We start from the raw sequence: 20,825 nt of genomic DNA on the forward strand, positions 1-20,825 counted from the left end.
GGATCAGACCATCTGTGGTGTCTTTGCCCCATACTCCACACTCATCTGCAATTTCAGTATAATTCACCACATACTTTTACTCGGTTTCTTGCATTGAAAAAAAAGTTGGGCTACTGTTTTAAGTCCTCATCAATTGGCAGTTAAGACAGGGCTGCGGGAAGGGAGGCCCAGTTCATGCGCTTTGCTGTGAATTGTTCAAGTGAAGGGCATCAAAAAGCCATTACGCTGAGAAGGTTCACAGGATTTTTCACGCTGCACATAGCGGTTAAAAAACGTACAGCCTGCTTCACTGATACCAGCCTACTGTAAACCAGCAAAAGACACATTAAAAGGATTCGCATTGTTAGTAATATGGGCCATTAATCCAAAGCCCAAGGAAGTCAACAGACGGACTGATCCATTTCTATGGGCTTTTAATCAGACTCCGTGTGTGTGTGTGAAAACCTCTGTGTGCTGCCAAGGGATTTATATACACTTCAATTTTCCTATTTATCATTGAGACATTCCACTAAATAAACAAATGACAAGTGCCCTCATGGATGAAATATGCACAGAAGCCTTATATTCAATCTTTCACAACAGAAGTAACCCTTCTAGTTACGTGTTTGGGGAAAAAAAAGTCCTCCACAGGCCTGCACAGAGACTGAACAAACAGCTGATGACTTATTACCATACTGCACTGTTCACTTACCGAGAGCGTAATTTCTGCAGCTACCACAGTATAACATTTGATTTCAGAAAGGACTTACCAACTCAGTGGCGTGGCATTGGTGTAACTGGAAGGAGAATTTGCCCCAATGTCTTCGTAGCACTCTGTCCATGAGCTGCATGACTAAGTAGACACATTCCAACCAGGAAATAACCGACTTTACTTTGCTCCTTTGAGCTTCCCACCGGCACTCTGTCCACTAATCTGTTTGAGGTAACTGCTAAGATTAAACCCTGACAAGCTGTTCTCCTACTGCCATCATGTTTTTGTAAAGAAAAGGAACCTTTCCCCAGAAACGCTTTATTCTTCCATACACACGCGGCAGCTAAGATAAGGCAAAAGTAGACAAAAGACATTCTACCAATCAGAGATTTGCTACGCTATATGCAGTCACAGTTCCATGATGGTTTTTAGAGTCTGCTATCTTGCAAAGCATCAGTTCTAGAAACAAAGGTCAAATACTACTGGAAATAATGAAAAACCGAGACTCCTTGCTTTTCAATTATATAAAGCCTTCAAGCCATGGCAGGCTGTAAGGTTTCTGACCTGAAAAATCACTGTAATGTAAACAAATAATTTAAGATGTTTTCTGTGTGTTTTATAAATATAGAAGTACTGACTTTACTATCACACACAGCGGGGCCAGCAGCCTCGCCAGGCCCCTGGGTAGGGGGTGGGGCCTCACACAGAAGGGGCAGGACTGGGACTAAGCAGCCCTTAGCACTGCAGGGAGAATGCCACGCCTAGACCAGGCAGCCTTCAGTGTTGTCCAGAGTGTAAAGCGCAGCACTCCAGCAATGGTTTAAAGGGTTAGGAGCTCTGGTCCCTTTTATATTCCCTGACCCTGGGGCAAGTACCCCCTTTGCCCCACCCATTAGCGGGCCTGATCACACTCTGATACCTGTTGAGTTGGATTGCTGTAGTTACACTGTCTCCTGGATTTGCAGGTGAAGGGATCTGACAATATTACCAGTGAAATCAACTGTTACACTTTGAACATGATCAAAATTATGTGCCACGAACAAAGCATGTACTCACAGAACCGAGAACAGAGATTTTGTTGGCTTGTGATTTTGATGGAATGACAGGATCACTCATTCATATCATTTGTGGCTCTCCCAGTCTTGAGTTATCGCAACCAAACTGTGTTAAAATAATAAAAGTGAAGTAGGTGAAAGAAAAGGGGCATAATTTAAAAAAAGAGAAGGTCTAGTTTCTGCAAAAGCACATTTACTCTTCCACCTGCAGGTGTGGAATAAGGAAATATTCATCTGAATGGTAAATTATATGCAGTTTGTTGTAGCCATTTTGAACCCAGGATATTAGAGAGACTAGATGGGTGAGGTATCTTAACATTGGACAAAGATCAGAAAAGGGCAACAAAAATGATTAAGGGTTTGGAATGACTGCCATATGGAAAGAGATTAAAAAGACGGGGACTTTTCAGTTTAGTAAACAGAAGACTAAGGGTACGTTTATACTGTGGGGTTTTTCCGGGATACACTTTAAATGCCGGTTCCCGCCAGCACCAGCTCCATGGTGCTGCCTGACCCTCCCCACCCACACCGGGCTGCTGACTCTATCAGAGGCAGCAATATAGGGGTGGGGCGGGGCCTGGGCTCCCCGCAGACAGAGGCTGGTCCATGGCAGCAGCCCCTGTCCGTGGGGGTTCCGAGTGCCCCATGGACAGAGGCTGCTGCTGTGGACCAGCTTCTGTCTGTGGGGAGTTTGGGTGCCCTGTGGACAGGGGCGGCAGGCAGCTGGTCTACGCGGGGAACCGGTTTTTAAACTGGCTCCCCTAGAGGACCAGCTCCTGCCTGCAACCCACACTTCTGCCTTTGATAGAGAGGTAGCAGCACAGGGTGGCAGGGGGCTCCTCGGAAGTGGGGCTGAGAGCCCACTGGCTACTGACTCCACCCCTGGAGACTATCAAATAGTCCTGTAACCACTAAGATTTCATGTGGTTACATGACTATTCCATTAAACAATATCTAACATCCCTAACCCAAGCCCTCTAACTGGCTGCCAGAGCCCCACGCAGCACAGTCCAGGGCTGGCCAGGGGAGGCTAGCTCCTAGCCCTGCCCCTTCTGACTGAGGCCCCTCCCCTTCCCGGTACCGAGCCACACCCACATTGCCCAGGGCTTGACAAAGTCAGTCACCAGTCCTCCTGTCATACAAGGGGTCTACAGCTTCCATTTTTGAAAATATAACCCACACGATTCGTGCAACTAGTCCCTTCCCAGGGGATAATAAAAGCCAGAACAGAAAGGCAGAGCTTTCTGAGCCCTGTGGGAAGTCGAGCAGCACTGTGCTGCCGTTTCTTCCCCACCAGAGGTGTCATGATGGATCATGGTGCAGAAAATTCTATACGAAGAGACAGGACAGCAAACAAGAAAAAAATAGAGGAGGAAGCAAAAAACTGGATTCCCTTAATATTATTTGATATGTTGTCATTTTATTACCAGTATGGGGAGACATATGTAAACTCTGCACAGTACACATGAGCTGCTTTTACATTTCAGGGGAAAAAAACATGCTGTAGTAGGAAATTTCTGTAATATTGCGTGGGAAGAAAATGCCATGTTTCGACTCGCGTTGTGTGAATTAACTCATACAGAAAATATTATCTGGGGTGCTAATTATTAGGAATAGAACAGCCCATGCTGTGAATTTGGCTCATGTAACAAATGTTCTCTAGTAACAGTGCAACATTTGAGGGAAGTCCTTTCAGTATAGATGAAATCATTATGAACAGCATGACTGGGGGAAGGGGGAATGAGTGTGACTCCTGATTACTATGAATTTTCTGCCTTAACTAAGATATTCATGAATGACTGTTTGGGAGCCCAACTCCAACTGCCATATTTCAAGGGTTGACACAGAGTACTTTCTGAAAAATTAGCCCCTTTAAGGTATCCCAGGATGGGCCTGGGCTCCCCAGAAGTAAGGTACCTAAAACCCCCACTATTTTTTTTTATAACTATTGGTCCTTCTACTGTACATTGTGTTACACACCACAAGTAAATGGGGACAATAGAGGGGAATCCCAGCTTTTCAGGATTGGGAATAGCCAATATACCCAGTAACAGGAAATACAGATTAACAGAAGGCACCATCTACACTGGAAAACCTATGCCAGCATAGCACCCAATGTAGATGCAGTGTGCACTGACAGAGGGTATGTCTACACTACAAAGTTAGTTCGAACTAACTTTGATAGGTGCTACACTAGCGCTCCGTTAGTTCGAATTTAAATCGAACTAGCGGAGCACTTAGTTCGAACTAGGTAAACCTCATTTTACGAGGATTAAGCCTAGTTCGAACTAGCTAGTTCGAATTAAGGGGTGTGTAGCCCCTTAATTCGAACTAGTGGGAGGCTAGCCCTCCCCAGGTTTCCCTGGTGGCCACTCTGGCCAACACCAGGGAAACTCTACTGCCCCCCTCCCGGCCCTGGACCCCTTAAAGGGGCACGGTCTGGCTATGGTGCCCGTGCCAGGTGCGAGCCTGCCAGCACCCAGCCAGCCCCTGCACCTGGCACGGATCGAGCCACCCACCCGATGCCCCCTAGCCCACCCCCTCTTCCCGGGACCAGGCTGGCGGCTCCCGGGACCTTGCCTGGGACCGCAGGAGGCGGGCACCCGCCTGGGCTAGTGCGGACATTGTGGACCTCGTCCACGATCTCCACACTAGGCACAGGAAAGTGGCTGGCTTGGGCAGGATAGCTGCCAGCCTAGCCACCCAGGAGCAGGTGTGCAAGAGAATCAAGGGGGTCCAGTGAGACCCCCGACCCTGAGCCCTGAGCTTACAATGGCCGTCCTGGGTCAGACCAAAGGTCCATCTAGCTCAGTAGCCTGTCTGCCGACAGCGGCCAACCCTAGGGACCCTGGAGGGGATGGACCGAAGACAGTGACCAAGCCATTTGTCTCGTGCCATCCCTCTCCAGCCTTCCACAAACCTTGGGCAGGGACACCACTTCTACCCCCGGGCTAATACCACTCCATGGACCCAACCTCCATGACTTGATCTAACTTCCCTTTAAACTCTGTTCTAGTTCTAGCCTTCACAGCCTCCTGCAGCAAGGAATTCCACAGGTTGACTCTTTGCTTTGTGAAGAACAACTTTCTGTTACTAGTTTGAAGCCTGCTACCCATTCCTTTCCTTTGGTGTCCTCTAGTCCTTCTTTATGGGAACTAATGAAGAACTTTTCTGTATGCACCCTCTCCACCCCACTCATGCTTTTAGAGACCTCTATCCTGTCCCCCCTCCGTCTCCTCTTTTCTAAGCTGAAAAGTCCTAGTCTCTTTAGCCTCTCTTCATATGGGACCTGTTCCCAACCCCTGATCATTTTAGTTGCCCTCCCCTCTCCCAGCCTCTCTCTTCTCCTCTCCCACCTCCTTTTCCCAGTCTCCCCCAGTTTTGTTCAATAAAGACAGATTCCATTTTGGAAGACACGTTATCTTTATTTTGTACATCAAGAAGAGGGGCTAGGGAAGGGTAAGTGGAAGGAGGTGAGGGAGGAATGGGGCACGAGCCCCTGATGGGGAGGACTGGGCTGGCTCTGCGGGCTTCTGAGGGTGGAAGCTCTCCTGCAGCCCCCCAATTGCCCGCTCTCCCCAGATGGCAGCCTGCGGCAAGTGCAGCTGGTCTGATGGCCGAGTGCTGTGATGTGCCCAGTGTGGGCACTCAGGGCACTCCAAGCCAGGACTGCTTTGCAAGCGGGGAACCCTGACAACTGTCTGTCCGGGGTGGGGGTCGGGACCCTTTAAGCACAGCCCTCGGCTAGCCTGAGACAGCATCTCCACGCTCTAAGTCCTCCTCTGATGCCCTGCCGGCACTGCTTCCGGCCATCCTTAAGCCTGGTTCAGGGTCTCCTTAATGTGGACGCGCTAGTTCGAATTAGCAAAATGCTAATTCAAACTAGTTTTTAGTTCTAGATGCGTTAGTTCAAATTAGCTTAGTTCGAATTAACTAATTCAAACTAAGTTAGTTCGAATTAACGTTGTAGTGTAGACGTACCCAGAAGGAGTCCATGTCAGAACACCACTACCCTGAATGACAATGGCTTGAAACAGCATAGTGCTCTTGTGGTGCATGCCCTAAGCTGCATCTCCAGTGGGGAGTTGTTAGCACACTCAGGACATGTCTTCACTCACCATGGTCCAGATCAACTAGGCAGCAAGGGTATGTCTACACTATCACCCTAGTTCTAACTAGGGTGGTTAGTGTAGGCAACCGGAGTTGCAAATGAAGCCCGGGATTTGAATTTCCCGGGCTTCATTTGCATGTTGCCGGGCGCCGCCATTTTTAAATGTCCGCTAGTTCGGACTCCGTGCCCACGGCTACACGCGGCACAAACTAGGTAGTTCGGATTAGGCTTCCTATTCCGAACTACCTGCACTCCGCCTTCCATTTTTAAAATTTTTTTTTTGGAATTGCTGGCAAATTAAAACAAAAACAAAAACAATCTGTTATTCCTACAACTCCTAGCACCCGATCTCCTTGCTTTTGTTCAGCATGAGCTGTGTGTGCTGCTTTAAGACACACAAGATGCTGGTAAAACAAGAGGAATGATTGAGTGAGAAGCAAAATGGAAGACAGCAGCAGGCACAGGTATCAGACTATGTATCCTAATAAGAACTGAGCAAATAATGGGAACATATTTTCTTTGTATATTCATCCTGAAACCAGTTCACGCTGCCTAAAACTGGATCTACTCAGTATCTCTAGATGGTTTTAAATTATTTCATTGGAATCAGTTTTACAGTAGCTTGGAAAATCTCTCCATCGGGCCCTGGGCGGCACAGACTCTATGTATGGCACAACACAAACTTTTCTCACAGCTGCAGTTCAAAATAATTGTAAGTAGAGTGCTGCAAATCTGCAGATATCTGTTTCACCCCCAGAGTTCGTTTTTGCAGCTATTGGAGTGGATGTGGATACTACAAAAAGGGCTCTACATGGGTGCTGGTCCGGTTCCGCCCTGCCCAGCACTTACTGAGGAGCCGGGTTGCAGTGTTCTGTGGAGGACACGGACAAGCCTCCTGAGCGTGAGGCACTGTGAGGCTACTTGTTGTTGCTGAGATGCAGATACAGATGCAAATACACCTGCAAGCCAGGGAGCGGCTTGTGGATCGAATGTGTGTTGTTTCCAACAGATGTGGATCGAATGCAGAACCACATTTTGGCACCTATGCAGGGCTCAGATTGTAAGCTCTTTGGGAAGGGACTTTTTATTCTGCGAATGTACAGCAATTAGCAAAGTCAGGTCCTTTCCCTCTACTCTAGTCCATCCATGTGCAGATTTTTTCCATCCATGCACGGGATAAATGTTTATGTGCACCAAGGCATGTGACAACATGCCCCACCAGTGGAAAGAAAACTAGTTGTGGGCGCTCTGCTAATTGGCAGGGCAGCATTGGAATGAGCGTTTTTGTCATGCATTACCATGGGAGCAGGTGTGAAGCCCATGCAAGTGCTGCTAAACTGTCAGGTTGGAAAGTACTTGGTTAATAAGGGCAAACCGCTGTCATCAAAATGGAAATGAGACACTTCAGCTCGGGGATTGCTTCTCGGGAAATGGGCCTGGTTTACCGAGCCTACCAACCGAGACGATGGACCTTGAAATGTCACCCAGGTGCGATCACATCATTAGTGCCACACATCGCAGTTAGCAGGGGAGCCAACAGCCTCGTCAGGCCCCCGGGTCAGGAAGGGGGGGCTAGCTATGCACTCCCAAAAGGGGTGGGGTGATGGGTGGAAGGGGCCGGGCTGAGGCAGCGAGCCCTCAATGCCACCCGCTCCGGTGATGATTTAAAGGGCCGGAGGCTAGAGCCCTGCCGCTGCTCCTGCAGCCAGGAGCCCTGGGTCCTTTTGAATCACCAGGTCCCAGAGTAGTGTCCCCCTTTGCCCTCACCCCCCGTCAGCATGCCTGGCAGTTAGTGTACTCACCTCTCTAGATATATTCTCGCCCTCCACCCTCCCCACACCCATAGGCCCCTCTTTTCTGTGAAACTATTTCTACAGGTTAAACCTCTCTAGTCCAGCACCTTCAGGGCCTGACCGGTGCCGAACAAGAGAATTTGCCAAATTATGGGAGGTTAATATTGTCTAGCAGCATTCCCAGCACTTCCACTGCTTACTGGGCTCTTAGAAGACATTTGGGGTAATTTAGGGTTAAATAACAGCATAGAACAGCCAAGACTGGTGGCTATAAACATACTTTACGGGACCGCCGGAAGCTTGGCCACACCCATAATTAGTGGACATTCAGCTAACTGAAATCATGCTGGAATATGAATGGTTCTGGACCAGAGCGAGCCGGACTAGAGAGGTTCAACCTCTTTCATATTTCCTCCTTCATCTTTTGCTTGTGCAGGCAGCCTTTTTTTCCCTCCTGTTTGAGCTCCATTTGTTTTCCCCTCCTCATTCTTTTCTGTTGTTTGCTAACTGAGGAGTGCCTTGATTTTGACACCTGGCTTGCTGGTGGTATTTAACTTTTTCCATAGTGGTTTAGATACCATGTTGGTGCATGGCCTGAAAGTTCCTAACATAAATAAAATAAAATAAAATAAAATAAAATAAAATAAAATAAAATAAAATAAAATAGAGAGTGACAGATGATCCTAATTAAATGCAAAATATTCACGGTACGCTATTCTAAATATCTTCCTTTCTAAAACTCAGAGAGCTTTCAGTCCATTAATATTCCACAGCAGACAAAGAGAGATCCTGACATGGCTGGTCACCAAGACAAAAGACTTAATTACCCGAATGTGCGGGGGTCATACATGTTCCAAACCAGAGCCACAGCTCATAAAGCTTCCCACCTGTTATGATATAGTTAATAATCAGCTCATGCATTTTTCAGTGCTTCTGCCTGCAGGATGATGTGGGTTAGTCTCTATAACCTCGCTGGCTGGTGCACTGTCAGAAATGTTTCACATGCAGCGGCATCAAAACAGAGATTATGGTAATCGCTCTAAACTTGCCAGCAGAAAGCTCAAAACATTTAGGAGTAGCAAATGGAAAAGTATATGCAGTCACAATCACTTTGTCTCCATCATATCAGCCATCGGCTCATGACCAGGGTCTAAAAACCTGCCTCCCCATGCAAAGGCTGAGGGGTCACCCTCTGGAAATGTGCCTTGTGCTCTCTGTGCAAGCACTGAGAAGAGGTCTGGGCTGATTACTGTCTGTCATGTTTTTCCTCTTATATAACCCTCAGGTATTGTCCGGGCCTCCAGCGTATTCCCCATCCTTAGCACAATATTGCTGTTGCTGGGAGGACTCTGTGTGGGGGCAGGAAGGATTTACAACAGCAAAAACAACATTATCCTCAGCGCTGGGATTCTGTTTGTTGCAGCAGGTATGTGCTTGCCAGACATGTATTTATTTAGCAGCGGCTCCTTTTGAAATGGGCAATGCAAACACGCAGACGAGGCGCGGCAGATAAACGACCCTGGCGAGACAGCTGCTGGCAGCATGAGCTGTGAGGTGCTGAGATTTCTAAAAGAATGGCGCGAAAGTGCCCAACCCCCATTGGACGGGCCAGTGGAGGAAAGATGGTTCAGTGTTTCGGAGACTTGAAGTTCAAATGCCTGCATTACTGTGGGCTTCCTGTGAGACCAGGGCAGCATTTCACCAAGGGCCGTCAGGGAGTCTCCCGTCACTGACAATTTGTAGGTCAAAACTGGATCCTTTTTTTTTTTTTTTCCTGAAAAGAGCTGCTCTAGGAATCATTTTGGGGCTGGACTCTGGTCTGTGTTATGTGGAAGATCAGACTAGCTCACACTGGTCCCGTCTGACCTAGGAATCGAGGAAGACCTCAGGCAAGTCACTTTGGCTTCTGCTCAGAAAGGTTCCTAAGTGCCATTGATTCCAGTGAAAATTATGCACCTGAACACCTCTGAGGAGCTGTGGTTCAGTTTCCCATTTGTAAAATGGAGATACTTCTTCCCTATCTCATTGGGGTGTTGTGAGGCTACATACATTAAAGGTGCTCACATACTACAGGCTAGACTTCTCTCACCAGGCAATGTCCCCAGCCCAGCACCCGTGAGTGCTCCAGGGCTAGAGTACTCACGAGGAAAAGCCAGGATCCCCATACTCAATAACTCCCCCCACTCCCTCCCAGAGCTTCTGGAGCACCGCGGATGGCTCATTTATAGCATTCAAGCTCGGGGGTGGGGGGAGGTACTCGGGGGAGAGGTACTCAGGGGAAGAGGCAGGGCAGCTGTGGAGCTCTGCAGCTTAGGACCTGGAGTGCAGTGGCCAGCGGCAGTATCCCATGGTCACAGGGCTTTGCTCCCAGCCCCTGGACATGGGGGTCCGAAGCTGCCCCACCCCAATCCCCACTCCATCAATGTCTGTTTAGTCTGCAGAAGAGAAGAGTAAGGGAGGATTTGAGAGCAGCCTTCAACTTCCTGAAGGGAGCTTCCAAAGAGAATGGAGAAAGGCTGTTCACAGCAGAACAAGGAACAGTGGTCTCCAGTTGTGGTGGGAGAGGTCCAGGTTGGATATTAGGAAAAACTATTTCACTAGGAGGGTGGTGAAGCACTGGAATGGGTTCCCTAGGGAAGTAGTGGAGTCTCCATCCCTAGAGGTGTTTAAGTCCCTGCTTGACAAAGCCTTGGCTGGGCTGATTTAATTGGGATTGGTCCTGCGTAGAGCAGGGGGCTGGACTTGATGGCCTTCTAAGGTCTCTTCCAGCTCTATGGTTCTATGAATGCCTGCCCATCTGCAGCTGCTGGAGTGGAACCCCACAGCCACTGACCTCCCCTTGTATGGCAAACTCCCTGCTTAGGGACCAGTCAGGTTCTGAGGGTGCCAGACCAGGGAGATCCACTTGTGCAGTAATGGGGACCGGGTAAGTACCTTAGCTAGATACCACCTAATTCCCTTGGGCTCTTTTGATGTCCAAGCCAGATGCTTAACCTCCACGGAGCCCATTTTAAGGTCATATGTCCAAACGACGTTTGCTGCACAGGGAGATGGCAACAGCCGGCCGGGCCTGCAAATTGCAAATACAATTTCTTAAAACTCCTTCAAATGGCACCAAACCAATAGTCTGAGCCTGGAGCTGGCTTCTCAAGGCTCATTGCTTTTCACACACAAGGGCTACATCTACACTGGCATGATTTTCTGGAAATGCTTTTAATGGAAAAGAGCATCTAGATTGGCATGGACACTTTTCCGCAAAAGCACTTTTTGCGGAAAAGCGTTCGTGCCAATCTAGACGCACTTTTGCACAAAAAAGCCCCGATCGCCATTTTAGCCATCGGGGCTTTTTTGCGCAAAACAGTACTGTGCTGTCTACACTGGCCCTCTTGTGCAAATGATTTGCGCAAGAGGGCTTTTGCCCAAACGAGAGCAGCACAGTATTTCCGCAAGAACACTGAGGATCTTACATGAGATCGTCAGTGTTCTTGCGGAAATTCAAGCGGCCACTGTAGACAGCTGGCAAGTTTTTCCGCAAAAGCAGATGATTTTGCGGAAAAACTTGCCAGTCTAGACACAGCCAAGGTTTCTATATGACACGTCAGAAAGAAAAGCCAGCTGGTCATATTTCTAATTGGTTGTGTTTAGATGGAGAGCAAGCAGGAGAGGTAGGGAGGGAGGCTTGATCAGCCTAGGGACTTAGGTATCTCCTGTAAGAGCCTCAGTGGTCTGTGACTTAATGAGGATTTTTCCACTGCTTTTAATGAGGCGTCTCTTTGGCTCTTCACTGTGAAGTGGTTTTAAAACGAGAGTTTCCAACTCAGCAGATGGGCTGTCCATATACTAGCTTGCTCTCAAATGATACGCCCTCTTCCAACATCTGTGCACAGCAGCGTAAAGAAGATCACAGCCGCTCGCTCTAACAATGGGTATGTTAAAATACCTGTCTCGGTGGCAAAACACATACCCAGTCTTAGCAGAGAGAGGGCGAACATGTCTTCAGCAGAGGATGCCATATCAAATGACAGCTCAATATTGGTCTCAAAGCATGCCACAGAGCCACAAACAGCATGAATGGGGCTGCCAGCCATGAAAGTAGAGGAGAAATCAGAGTTAAATCCGAATTTCCACTGAAGGCCAGAGTGAAACCATCCCCTGCATGTCCTCTTTGAAATCCAAAACTGAGTGTTGGAAATAGTCCCTCTGTTTGAGGCCAAATTACGGCCACGCTAATATGTGGGAGAGGCTAAGAGCTCCACACTTAGGAAATGAGCCAAACTAAAACGGCATTGGATGCTGATGTCCCTCAACTTGAGGCTGCCTGAAATCTGCAGCTGGACCCAAATTCTGGCCCCTCAGCCCAACTCTACAAACGACTGTGTGAGAAAGAAAGAGAGAGTTAAGAGGTGAAATATCCCTTGCAGCATACACATTACACAAAGAGCATGCTGGGAGCAGCTGTAAATCCCTTGGGGCTGCATTTTATGAACATGCTCGTGGCTTTCCAAGAGCAGTGGGGCTGAATGAACACAGCGTGGGCATGCATGAACGTCCTCTCAGACTGCCAGGCACTTGCAAGCGCTCCCTGGACACTTACTGAACTCCCAGCAGCTCTGACACATGTAAAAGAGCACACAAAGCCTCATCCTCTCCTGCAAAGTGTTTGAGTTCTGGTTTGCCATTTCCCCTGGGGTATGGTGCAAAGGGAGCAGATGGCATGCTGGTCTCTGGGGCCGTGGATTTCCTTCCCACATTTTAAGCTCCTGCTGCACTTCTGTGAAGTGGCATTGTATGATTCAACTGGAATTGTGTCTATCATGCTATAGCACAAAGATCCAACTCCTGCTTGCCTTACAGACTCCAAACTTCTAGGGCACAGCTACACTCCGCAGAAGATCAACGCTGACACAGGCCATCTTCCAGGGGTTGATTTAGCGGGTCTAGTAGAGACCCGCTGAATCGAACTCAGAGGGCACCCCTGTTGGCACCGGTACTCCTGCTCCTCACGAGGGGCAAAGGAAGCCGAGGGTAGTGCTTGCTCCCATCAGCCTCCTGCTGTGTGGACAGCGCAGAAACACAATGCAAGATACATCGACTCCAGCTACGTCATTTACGTAACTGGAGTTGCATATCTTACTTTGACCTTCTGATGTAGTGTCGACCAGGCCCTACAGAAAGCAGGAGATGAGGAGGAGTTAGCTCCCAGACTGTATACCATTCCTCATCAGATGATTAATAGGTAGGGAGCACAGGAGAGGATCCCTTTTCTGTTCTTTTTCCCAGGACATCCCAGGGCATCAGAAACTTCATTTGAGGCAAATCTCATGAGACAAACTAAAGTTCTTGAAGCATTTTGTGAACGTGACAGAGCTAGGTCGTCAGCAAGTAGGATTGAACCTGGGATGTTAGGGGCTAAAATCATGAGCCACTATCACATGAACTAAAAGCCAACTGGCTCTCAGCTAAGGCTGCAAAGCAGACCTCACTCTCTCTTGTCAGTGGCCTGGCTCTGGGTTATAATTTTAACAAGGAAATTCTGGAAAGGCATTTAACCTAAGGCATCTTCCCTTGATGTAGGATTTCATTGCCCTTCAGCTAAGGCCAGTCAGGGCCGGATTAAGGGGAGGCGCTAGCTGGGCAGCTGCCTGGGGTGCCAACCTATGGGGGGGCCTGATTGAAGTGGTAAGGGGCACCGTGCACCCGGGGGCGGGGCTGCACATGTGCCGTGTGCCCGGGGCCGGGCCGCGCATGCGCTGGGCGCCCACTGCCTGGAGTGCAACTATGGCTCGGTCCGGCACTGAGGCCAGTAACACAAGTGTTTTACATTTAGTTAAATACATTCCAATTGGGCGGCCACGTGGACTGAGAATAAGACACGTCTTTCAGCTAAGGTTTTTCTTTCCCCCAAATTCTCAGTAAATATGGCCTCTGACTTGCTAGGCCATTTTTCACTCTAGAGACATCATAGTCAGTTAACACCTTTGTTGTTACAATTGTTCCTTAAAGCCTCAGATGGGCTACGTCTACAAGGGCATGATTTTCCGAAAATGCTTTTAACGGAAAAGTTTTCTGTTAAAAGCATTTTCGGAAAAATCGCGTCTAGATTGGCAGGACGCTTTTCCGCAAAAGCACTTTTTGCGGAAAAGCATCCATGGCCAATCTAGACGCGCTTTTCCGCAAAAAAGCCCCGATCGCCATTTTCGCGAATGGGACTTTTTTGCGGAAAACAGTACTGTGCTGTCTACACTGGCCCTTTTGCACAAAAGTCTTTCGGAAAAAGACTTTTGCCCAAACGGGAGCAGCATAGTATTTTCGGAAAAGCACTGATGATTTTACATGAGATTGTCAGTGCTTTTCCGGAAATTCAAGAGGCCAGTATAGACAGCTGGCAAGTTCTTCTGCAAAATCAGATGATTTTGTAGAAAAACTTGCCAGTCTAGACACAGCCATTAAGTGTATAGCAGCTAGATGAAAATGCACCCAGGCGGAGAAGAGTTTATTTCGATCAAGGTGAACCGTTATAACCCTGGGCTCAAAATATATCTTTATTACCACCTCTGAATATTATATGGCCGCTAAACGACATTAGCCAGTTCTGATTTGTCACTGCTCTGTCACCATTAACAAAGCAGTATGGACCAGTACTGCTTCACCAAAGTTAGTGGGACTATGCCAGCAACTTATGAGACTGCATGACCCAGTGGACGGGCCATTGACATGGGAGTCTGGAGTCTGGAGGCACCTGGCATTGGCCACTGTTTAAAGACAGAATGCTGGGCTAGAAGGACCTTTGGTTTGACCCAGTATGGCTGTTCTTATGTTTTTATGTTATGTTTCTGGTTCTGCCACTGCCCTGCTGTGTAATCCTGGGTAAATCTCGGTGCCTCATTCCCCTGCCCCTCTGCCCAATCTGCAAAATGCTCTCTCTTTCCCTTTGCGAAGGACTTTGAGATCTGTGTATGAAAAGGCCTAACTATTCCTGAACCGAACTGCATTGAAGTCATCAAGATATTTCCACTAACTGCAAGGAGGGTTGGCGCAGACCTTCTAAGAGTTATTATAATCTATTCAGTGAGATCACACCTTTGGTTTCCAGGGGATGCTTTTCTGCCCACCCACAGACAAACTTTTTGGTTTGCTTTTACGTTCATGAGGGCTAATATCTTGTTTTACCATAAATAAATAAGACCACGCCTTGTAGCAATTCTAAGTTTTCAGACCTAGAGGGTGATTTGGTTTGAGGGTCTGCCTTCCTACTCATAAAGACAAATTTTTTGTTTCTCTTACCAGGATTGAGTAATATCATTGGGATCATTGTCTATATATCCAGCAATGCCGGTGACCCAAGTGACAAGAGAGATGAGGACAAAAAGAACCATTACAACTATGGCTGGTCTTTTTACTTTGGAGCTTTGTCTTTTATTGTGGCAGAGTCCATAGGAGTACTGGCAGTGAATATTTACATTGAGAAGAATAAAGAGCTGAGATTTAAAACCAAGAGGGAATTCCTTAAGACTTCTTCCTCTTCCCCTTATGCCAGGATGCCAAGCTATAGGTACAGGAGGAGGAGATCCAGATCCAGCTCTCGCTCTACAGAGCCTTCTCCATCCAGGGACATTTCTCCAGTGGGCATGAGGATTGCCAGTTCCATCCCTATGAATGAGATTTCCATGTACACTCTGTCCAGAGAGCCCTTGAAAGTGACCACAGCAGCCAGTTACAATGCAGATCAAGAAGCCAGCTTTCTGCAGGTCCACAACTTTCTTCAGAAAGAATTTAAAGAAGGACTCCACATCAATATGGTTAACAGGAGAACGACGCCTGTTTGAAGGGTTTGCTTTCTCTCGCTCTCTCTTTAAGTGTCAAAATGGAATGGATCCTTCAGAAAAGAGAAGGAGACCATGCAAAATCCTTCTCAAAACAGGACATGCACTGCAGTAGCCATGGAGACCTTGGAATACTGGAATGGCCTAAAGATAGTGCACATTTCCGAGCTGTTTTCAAAGCGATTTGGATTTTGTTTCATTAAAGTTCCCGATGTTTCAAGAAAACCAAAGCTGATCACCTCCCTGCAGTGTTGTAATGTATCCAACATGCCAGGGAAACTGGAAACTCCCAGGGTATTTTGAAGAATGACAGAAGAATTGCAGGGCGATTTTTTTTTTAATAAAGTCCCTTCAATAATTATAAATCATGGCTAAGCCCAAAGTCCATCACAAACAGGGCCTATTGCAGCTCTTCAAAATGATGATCCAGTTTCCTTTGACACAGGAAAAAAGGAAGCCAAGGGTCTGTCTCAGAAGCAACTGCCTCCTCGAGAAAATAAAATCTAGAAGGCAAAACTATTTGCAGTCAGTGTGTGCTACTGAACTGTTGCATACCAATGGACTGCATGTTGCAGCATTCTACAGTGGGCAAGGTGCCGTCACTGTTAGGTCCTTGTGCAATAGAACCAAGGAGTTGATGGAGGGAATGCAGATGAAGGAGTGAGAATGGGTGTGGATACATTCAACAATATTGAAATGGTGCAGAATTAAAGCAGAAACTGCTCAAACTGCCTAGTGCCCGATCCTATAAGGTGCTGAGTGTGTCCTGCATGGACAGGGTGCAGTGCACCTCTCAGGATCAGTCTCCTATACATGAGGTGTTGCAGGAACAGGAAACAAAGCTGGGCCAATGGGAACCAATACTTGTGAAATTGAAGATTCTACCAGGAGGTTGCATGTTACTATTTTTTCTCGCCACTTCCCAAGCACAACGTGAATGCTATGTGTGTAAGAAAAGAGGAAGCTAATCTATTGATCCAGTGTGCTATTCAGAGAGATGGACATTTCTGCAAAATATGGACATCCACATCATATGATGAATGACTATTTTAAAAGATAGATCAAAATTATTTGCAGTTTGCTAGATATTTATTAAACTTTTTATTATGAAGACGCACCACAGGCTGCAAGTTGCAGTCCTTTTTATGGTGAAACTGTGGTTCGAGGTAATGTAATTTATTCTGGACTTATGAAATTCACTTAGTACAGAGAGGCCCACATAGGATCCTTTACGTAACTTGAGAGGAGGGGGAAGTTTTGGTTTGTTATTTGCTTCTTTGTTATTTCTAAAAAAGGGCTGAAATATTTTCTCTTTTAAATTCCTATATCATGTTTACATTAGCCATTGTGATGTTCTCCTTGAGAAAGGAACGTCTCTTCTGCGACGCTGCTGTGTATTTGTTCCCTTTGCAGCCAGCAGATTGAGTAGTACCTGTGAGTGTCTAGAGGGAAGGACTGGACACAGTAGACACTGTGGAACTGAAGTTCATTGAATGTTCCCTGCAAGGCACGATTTATCCTACAGCAATTTCCAGGTTTAGACAGGAGTGTCCTGATCAGGTAGACAGATGAGTGCAGCGGGATGTTCTCGCACAGTTTAGGCTCCAGCAAAGCTCCCTTTCATGAAGACAAAGCAGTAACGATACTTGCTTCTGATTTTGGGGAATCTGAGAAAAGCATCAAAGACTTTTAGTCTGGGATTTTTGTAAGAGGGTAAGGGCTTGATTAAAAGGTAAATGAACTCAATGGGAGACCTTCTATTGACTGCCATGGGCTATGAGCCATGCCTCATGGGAGCCCCTTTGAAGGGACCAGCACTGGGTCTGATCTATATTGCAGACCTATTGCAGTATAACTATGTTGTTCGAGGATGTGAAAAATGCACACCCCTCAGCAGCATGGTTTCTCCACTTCCCTGAGAGACAGAGGCCTGCTGACCAGGCGGAAGGGAGAGATGGGGGGAAGGGGCCAATTTCCCCAGGTACCAGCAATTCACTCTACTGTGGCAGTGGCAGCTGGAGTTCCCAGGCCTTTTAAATCGCCACTGGAGTGCCACACCACAGGCTCCGGGTGGCTCCGAGGGCTGGTGACAGCACATTCCAGGCAGGGCTCTGGGCTGGCTGCCCCGGCCCCGCCCCTTCTACCTAAAGCCCTGCCCCTTCTGGGAGCATGGAGCAGGACCTCCCACACTTCGCCCAGGGAGCTCTCTCCGAGCAGCACAGAGCATCTTCATTAAAGCGCTGCATCTGGACCAATGCAGCTGTTTAAATGTAGACTTGCCCTAGAGCTTGTGTACCTGGAAAACTATAGTGAACGCCAGATGTGTAACAACATCACAAGAGTGCAACAGTTAAACTGAATAGAAAATAAAAATTTTTTTTTAAAGGACAACAAAACCCATAAACAGTTTAGGCCTTGTTGCATCATCACAAAAGCAGTTACAATTCTAATTTTTAAAAAAAATTCTCTCCTTGTCATCTTTAAATCCCATTTAGACTTCAATTGAGCATTTAAACACATGCTTAATTTTGCAAGTAATCCAATTAAAGTAGATGAGCGTATTGATCCCTCTTTAAGAGCTTAAGTAATTCTAAACCTCTGTTAGGATCCTTGTTCAAGTCCTCTGTACTAGGGTGAATTTCACCCTGACAACTCAATAGAACACAGGGAATTCGAAGGACATCCACATGGCTGCTTGATTCTATGTCAAGGCATTAAGGGAAAAGATACTAATAGCTTTTTTAATTTTTCAAATGATTTAAAGAGGAGGGAAAATTCTTATCTAATTTCCAATATAGAAGTTTTTGAGGACGAGGGATGGTTGAGTGTTACACGGAGGAAGAAGTATATTCCTACATTTATTAAACATCTTGAAGAGAATTTTTTACATAAATCTTTATGCTTTCAAACAATAAATTTCCTACCTTTTTGAGATTTCTTAATAATTAAAATCATTTTATTAGATATGATAGAGGTAGAAAATCACATTAAAGAAAACATTCTGTCTCAATGTGTCATACTAAGTGCTTATTAATTTACCCCTTTTATAGTCAATGTATTTCCAAGTGCAATTCCCCAGAATTGCTTCCTATTGTGTTAATAAAGTAAGAGTTAGAAATTAGTCCACATTTGTGCTTGCTGTAGTTTAAAAACCCATTCCTTTTCAAATCAAGAGTTAGAGGTAGGTTGTCTTTTGACACTCGTGGCCATTAAAAAGAAGGCTGACAGTGAGAAGTGTGGTTCAGGTTGTTGTTTTTTTAAAAAAAAATCACCTTCTTCCAGTGACTGAAAACAAAAACTGATTCAGGTTGACATAAGAGCCTTTTTTCTAAAGTGTGAGTCAATCGTGTGGAACCATACATGTATATTTGTACAGTACAGCTACACTGTGTCCACAGGACCTCTCTGCTTCAGGGGACACTTCTTAGCAACACAACTGTCCTAGCTTTTGTTTTTATACACATCACTATCTGTTAGAACCTGAGCTGTTTTGCCAATTTGTGGCATTATTTAGATCTCCATTTTCTGAGCACAGGGGAACTGTATTCTGGGTATGTAATCCTGGAGTTTTTTCGGTGACAGTCTGCAACCCATATCGACATTGAGTAGAGTTGTTTGGAAAATGGAATTCCAACAGGGGGGAACCATGGTGCGTCATGGGATATGTAGTCTGGCAAGGGAGCAAATCTCATATGGGAGAACAGGAGCATAAAAAACCTGGGACTCCAACACCCATGAGTTACTAGGATGTATTGGGCCGATATAGAGCTTTTATTTCAGGTTGATATTAATGTTTCTCTTTGGATCATTTAATTTTGATTTTCCTGTGAAAAATGTTGATTAAGGGTTTGGAACTGCTTCCATATAAGGAGAGGATGAAAAGACTGGAACTGTTCAGTTTAGAAAAGAAATGATTGCATGTGGCAGTGATACAATACATGTCTATAGAATCATTAGTGCTGTGCAGAAAGTGAATAATGAAGTATTATTTACCCCTTCACATGACAAGAAACAGAGGTCACACAATGAAATTAATAAGCCACAGGTTTAAAATAAACATAAGGAGAAACAATGAGGAATCCTGTGGCACCATAAAGACTAACAGATTTATTTGGGCATAAGATTTCATGGGCAAAGACCCACTTCTGATGAAGTCTTTGCCCACGAAAGTTTAAACCCAAATAAATCCATTAGGCCATGTCTCCACGTCCTGAAGATCAATTTTCTGGCATTTGATTTAGTAGGCCTAGTGAAGACCCACTAAATCAAATGCTGAGGGTGGTTCCAGTTGGTGCCAGTACTCCCTGCAATCACAAGGAGTAAGGGAAGCTGACAGGATCTCTAAGTATGCTATTTAGATGCTACCCCAGTAGTATTAATAATAATTATCAGGTTTTTTAAATAATTCTATCCAGAAAACATAACATTCAGTATTAATAGACCAAAAATACCCCATTGGTACCAGGTTTTATTCTCTAAAAAACAAAGCTTTGTGGCATTGTTCAACCGTCACTTCCTGTTTCTCATTCCAAACAGACGAGGATGAAGATAACAGTCACTTCACATGCTCACTGTTCATTTTTAGCAATAGAACATTTTTGTATTTCTCTTTCTGTATAGGTCACATATCCACAAGGGCTAACCCACAATGTCCCTTGAGGTTATTGTTCTGTCTACAGTCCTAAAAGTATTGTTTCCAATGTGCATCAGTCCTGCCCATATCATCACAAATATGTATACTGTACTTACTGTTATTTTTAAATAAAATGTGGGTTTTCTGGCAAAATGGGTATGTATTTTTAATCTTATCAGTATCCCTTTAAGTAGAAAGACTCTAACCCAGGAGATCATTTCACAGGCTAGTGACATAGCCCCTTATCTCAGAATAAATTCCATGCCCACACACATAGTTTCTAACTAAGTAGCTGGGTAACATTTGGAAAAGCCATCTAATTTCCGGAAGCTTTTCCAACCCAACCCCAACCCTCTTGAGGTTTGTCCAGGAATCCTTATGAATACTGCAGTGCATATCTCTACTAATAAAAGCAAACTCTGACCAATAAAACTTTCAATGAGGCGTCCGCATCAGCTGCCCTGTGGACATGTGACATGCAGCCAACTTTATGGAAGTATTTGCTAATTTTATGTGCCTCTATTTTTGGATTCTCAAGATGGGACCTGATTTTCAGAGGTGTTAAGGACCCACCAACTGACAAAAGAGTCAACTTAGAGATTCATGATCAATTCCCCTCCCCACCATGGTCTAATGTGAACTCTTTTCTGTGCATTCTCCTTTCCACACTCTTGTAAGTTTTCCTCTGAAGAAACAAAATACAGGACTATGTAGCACTT

The 20,825-nt window shown here is 46.0% G+C and overlaps 1 protein-coding gene and 1 long non-coding RNA gene across 3 annotated transcripts in view; one reads left to right on the top strand and one right to left on the bottom strand.

Annotated features, from left to right (window-relative positions):
• The window catches only part of CACNG4 (calcium voltage-gated channel auxiliary subunit gamma 4), a 72,695-nt gene extending 52,446 nt beyond the window's left edge, over positions 1–20,249 (top strand). The window contains exons 3-4 of the mRNA XM_075903946.2: positions 8,936–9,076; positions 14,938–20,249. Coding sequence (XP_075760061.1) covers positions 8,936–9,076; positions 14,938–15,476 — 680 coding nt within the window. The 3' untranslated portion in view covers positions 15,477–20,249. The remainder of the gene's footprint in view (positions 1–8,935; positions 9,077–14,937) is intronic.
• The window catches only part of LOC142819127 (uncharacterized), a 103,756-nt gene that overhangs the window by 24,043 nt on the left and 58,888 nt on the right, over positions 1–20,825 (bottom strand). The window lies entirely within an intron of this gene.

The sequence above is a fragment of the Pelodiscus sinensis genome, chromosome 20 (assembly GCF_052426305.1).
Source record: "Pelodiscus sinensis isolate ZL-2025 chromosome 20, ASM5242630v1, whole genome shotgun sequence".
NCBI lineage: Eukaryota > Metazoa > Chordata > Testudines > Trionychidae > Pelodiscus > Pelodiscus sinensis.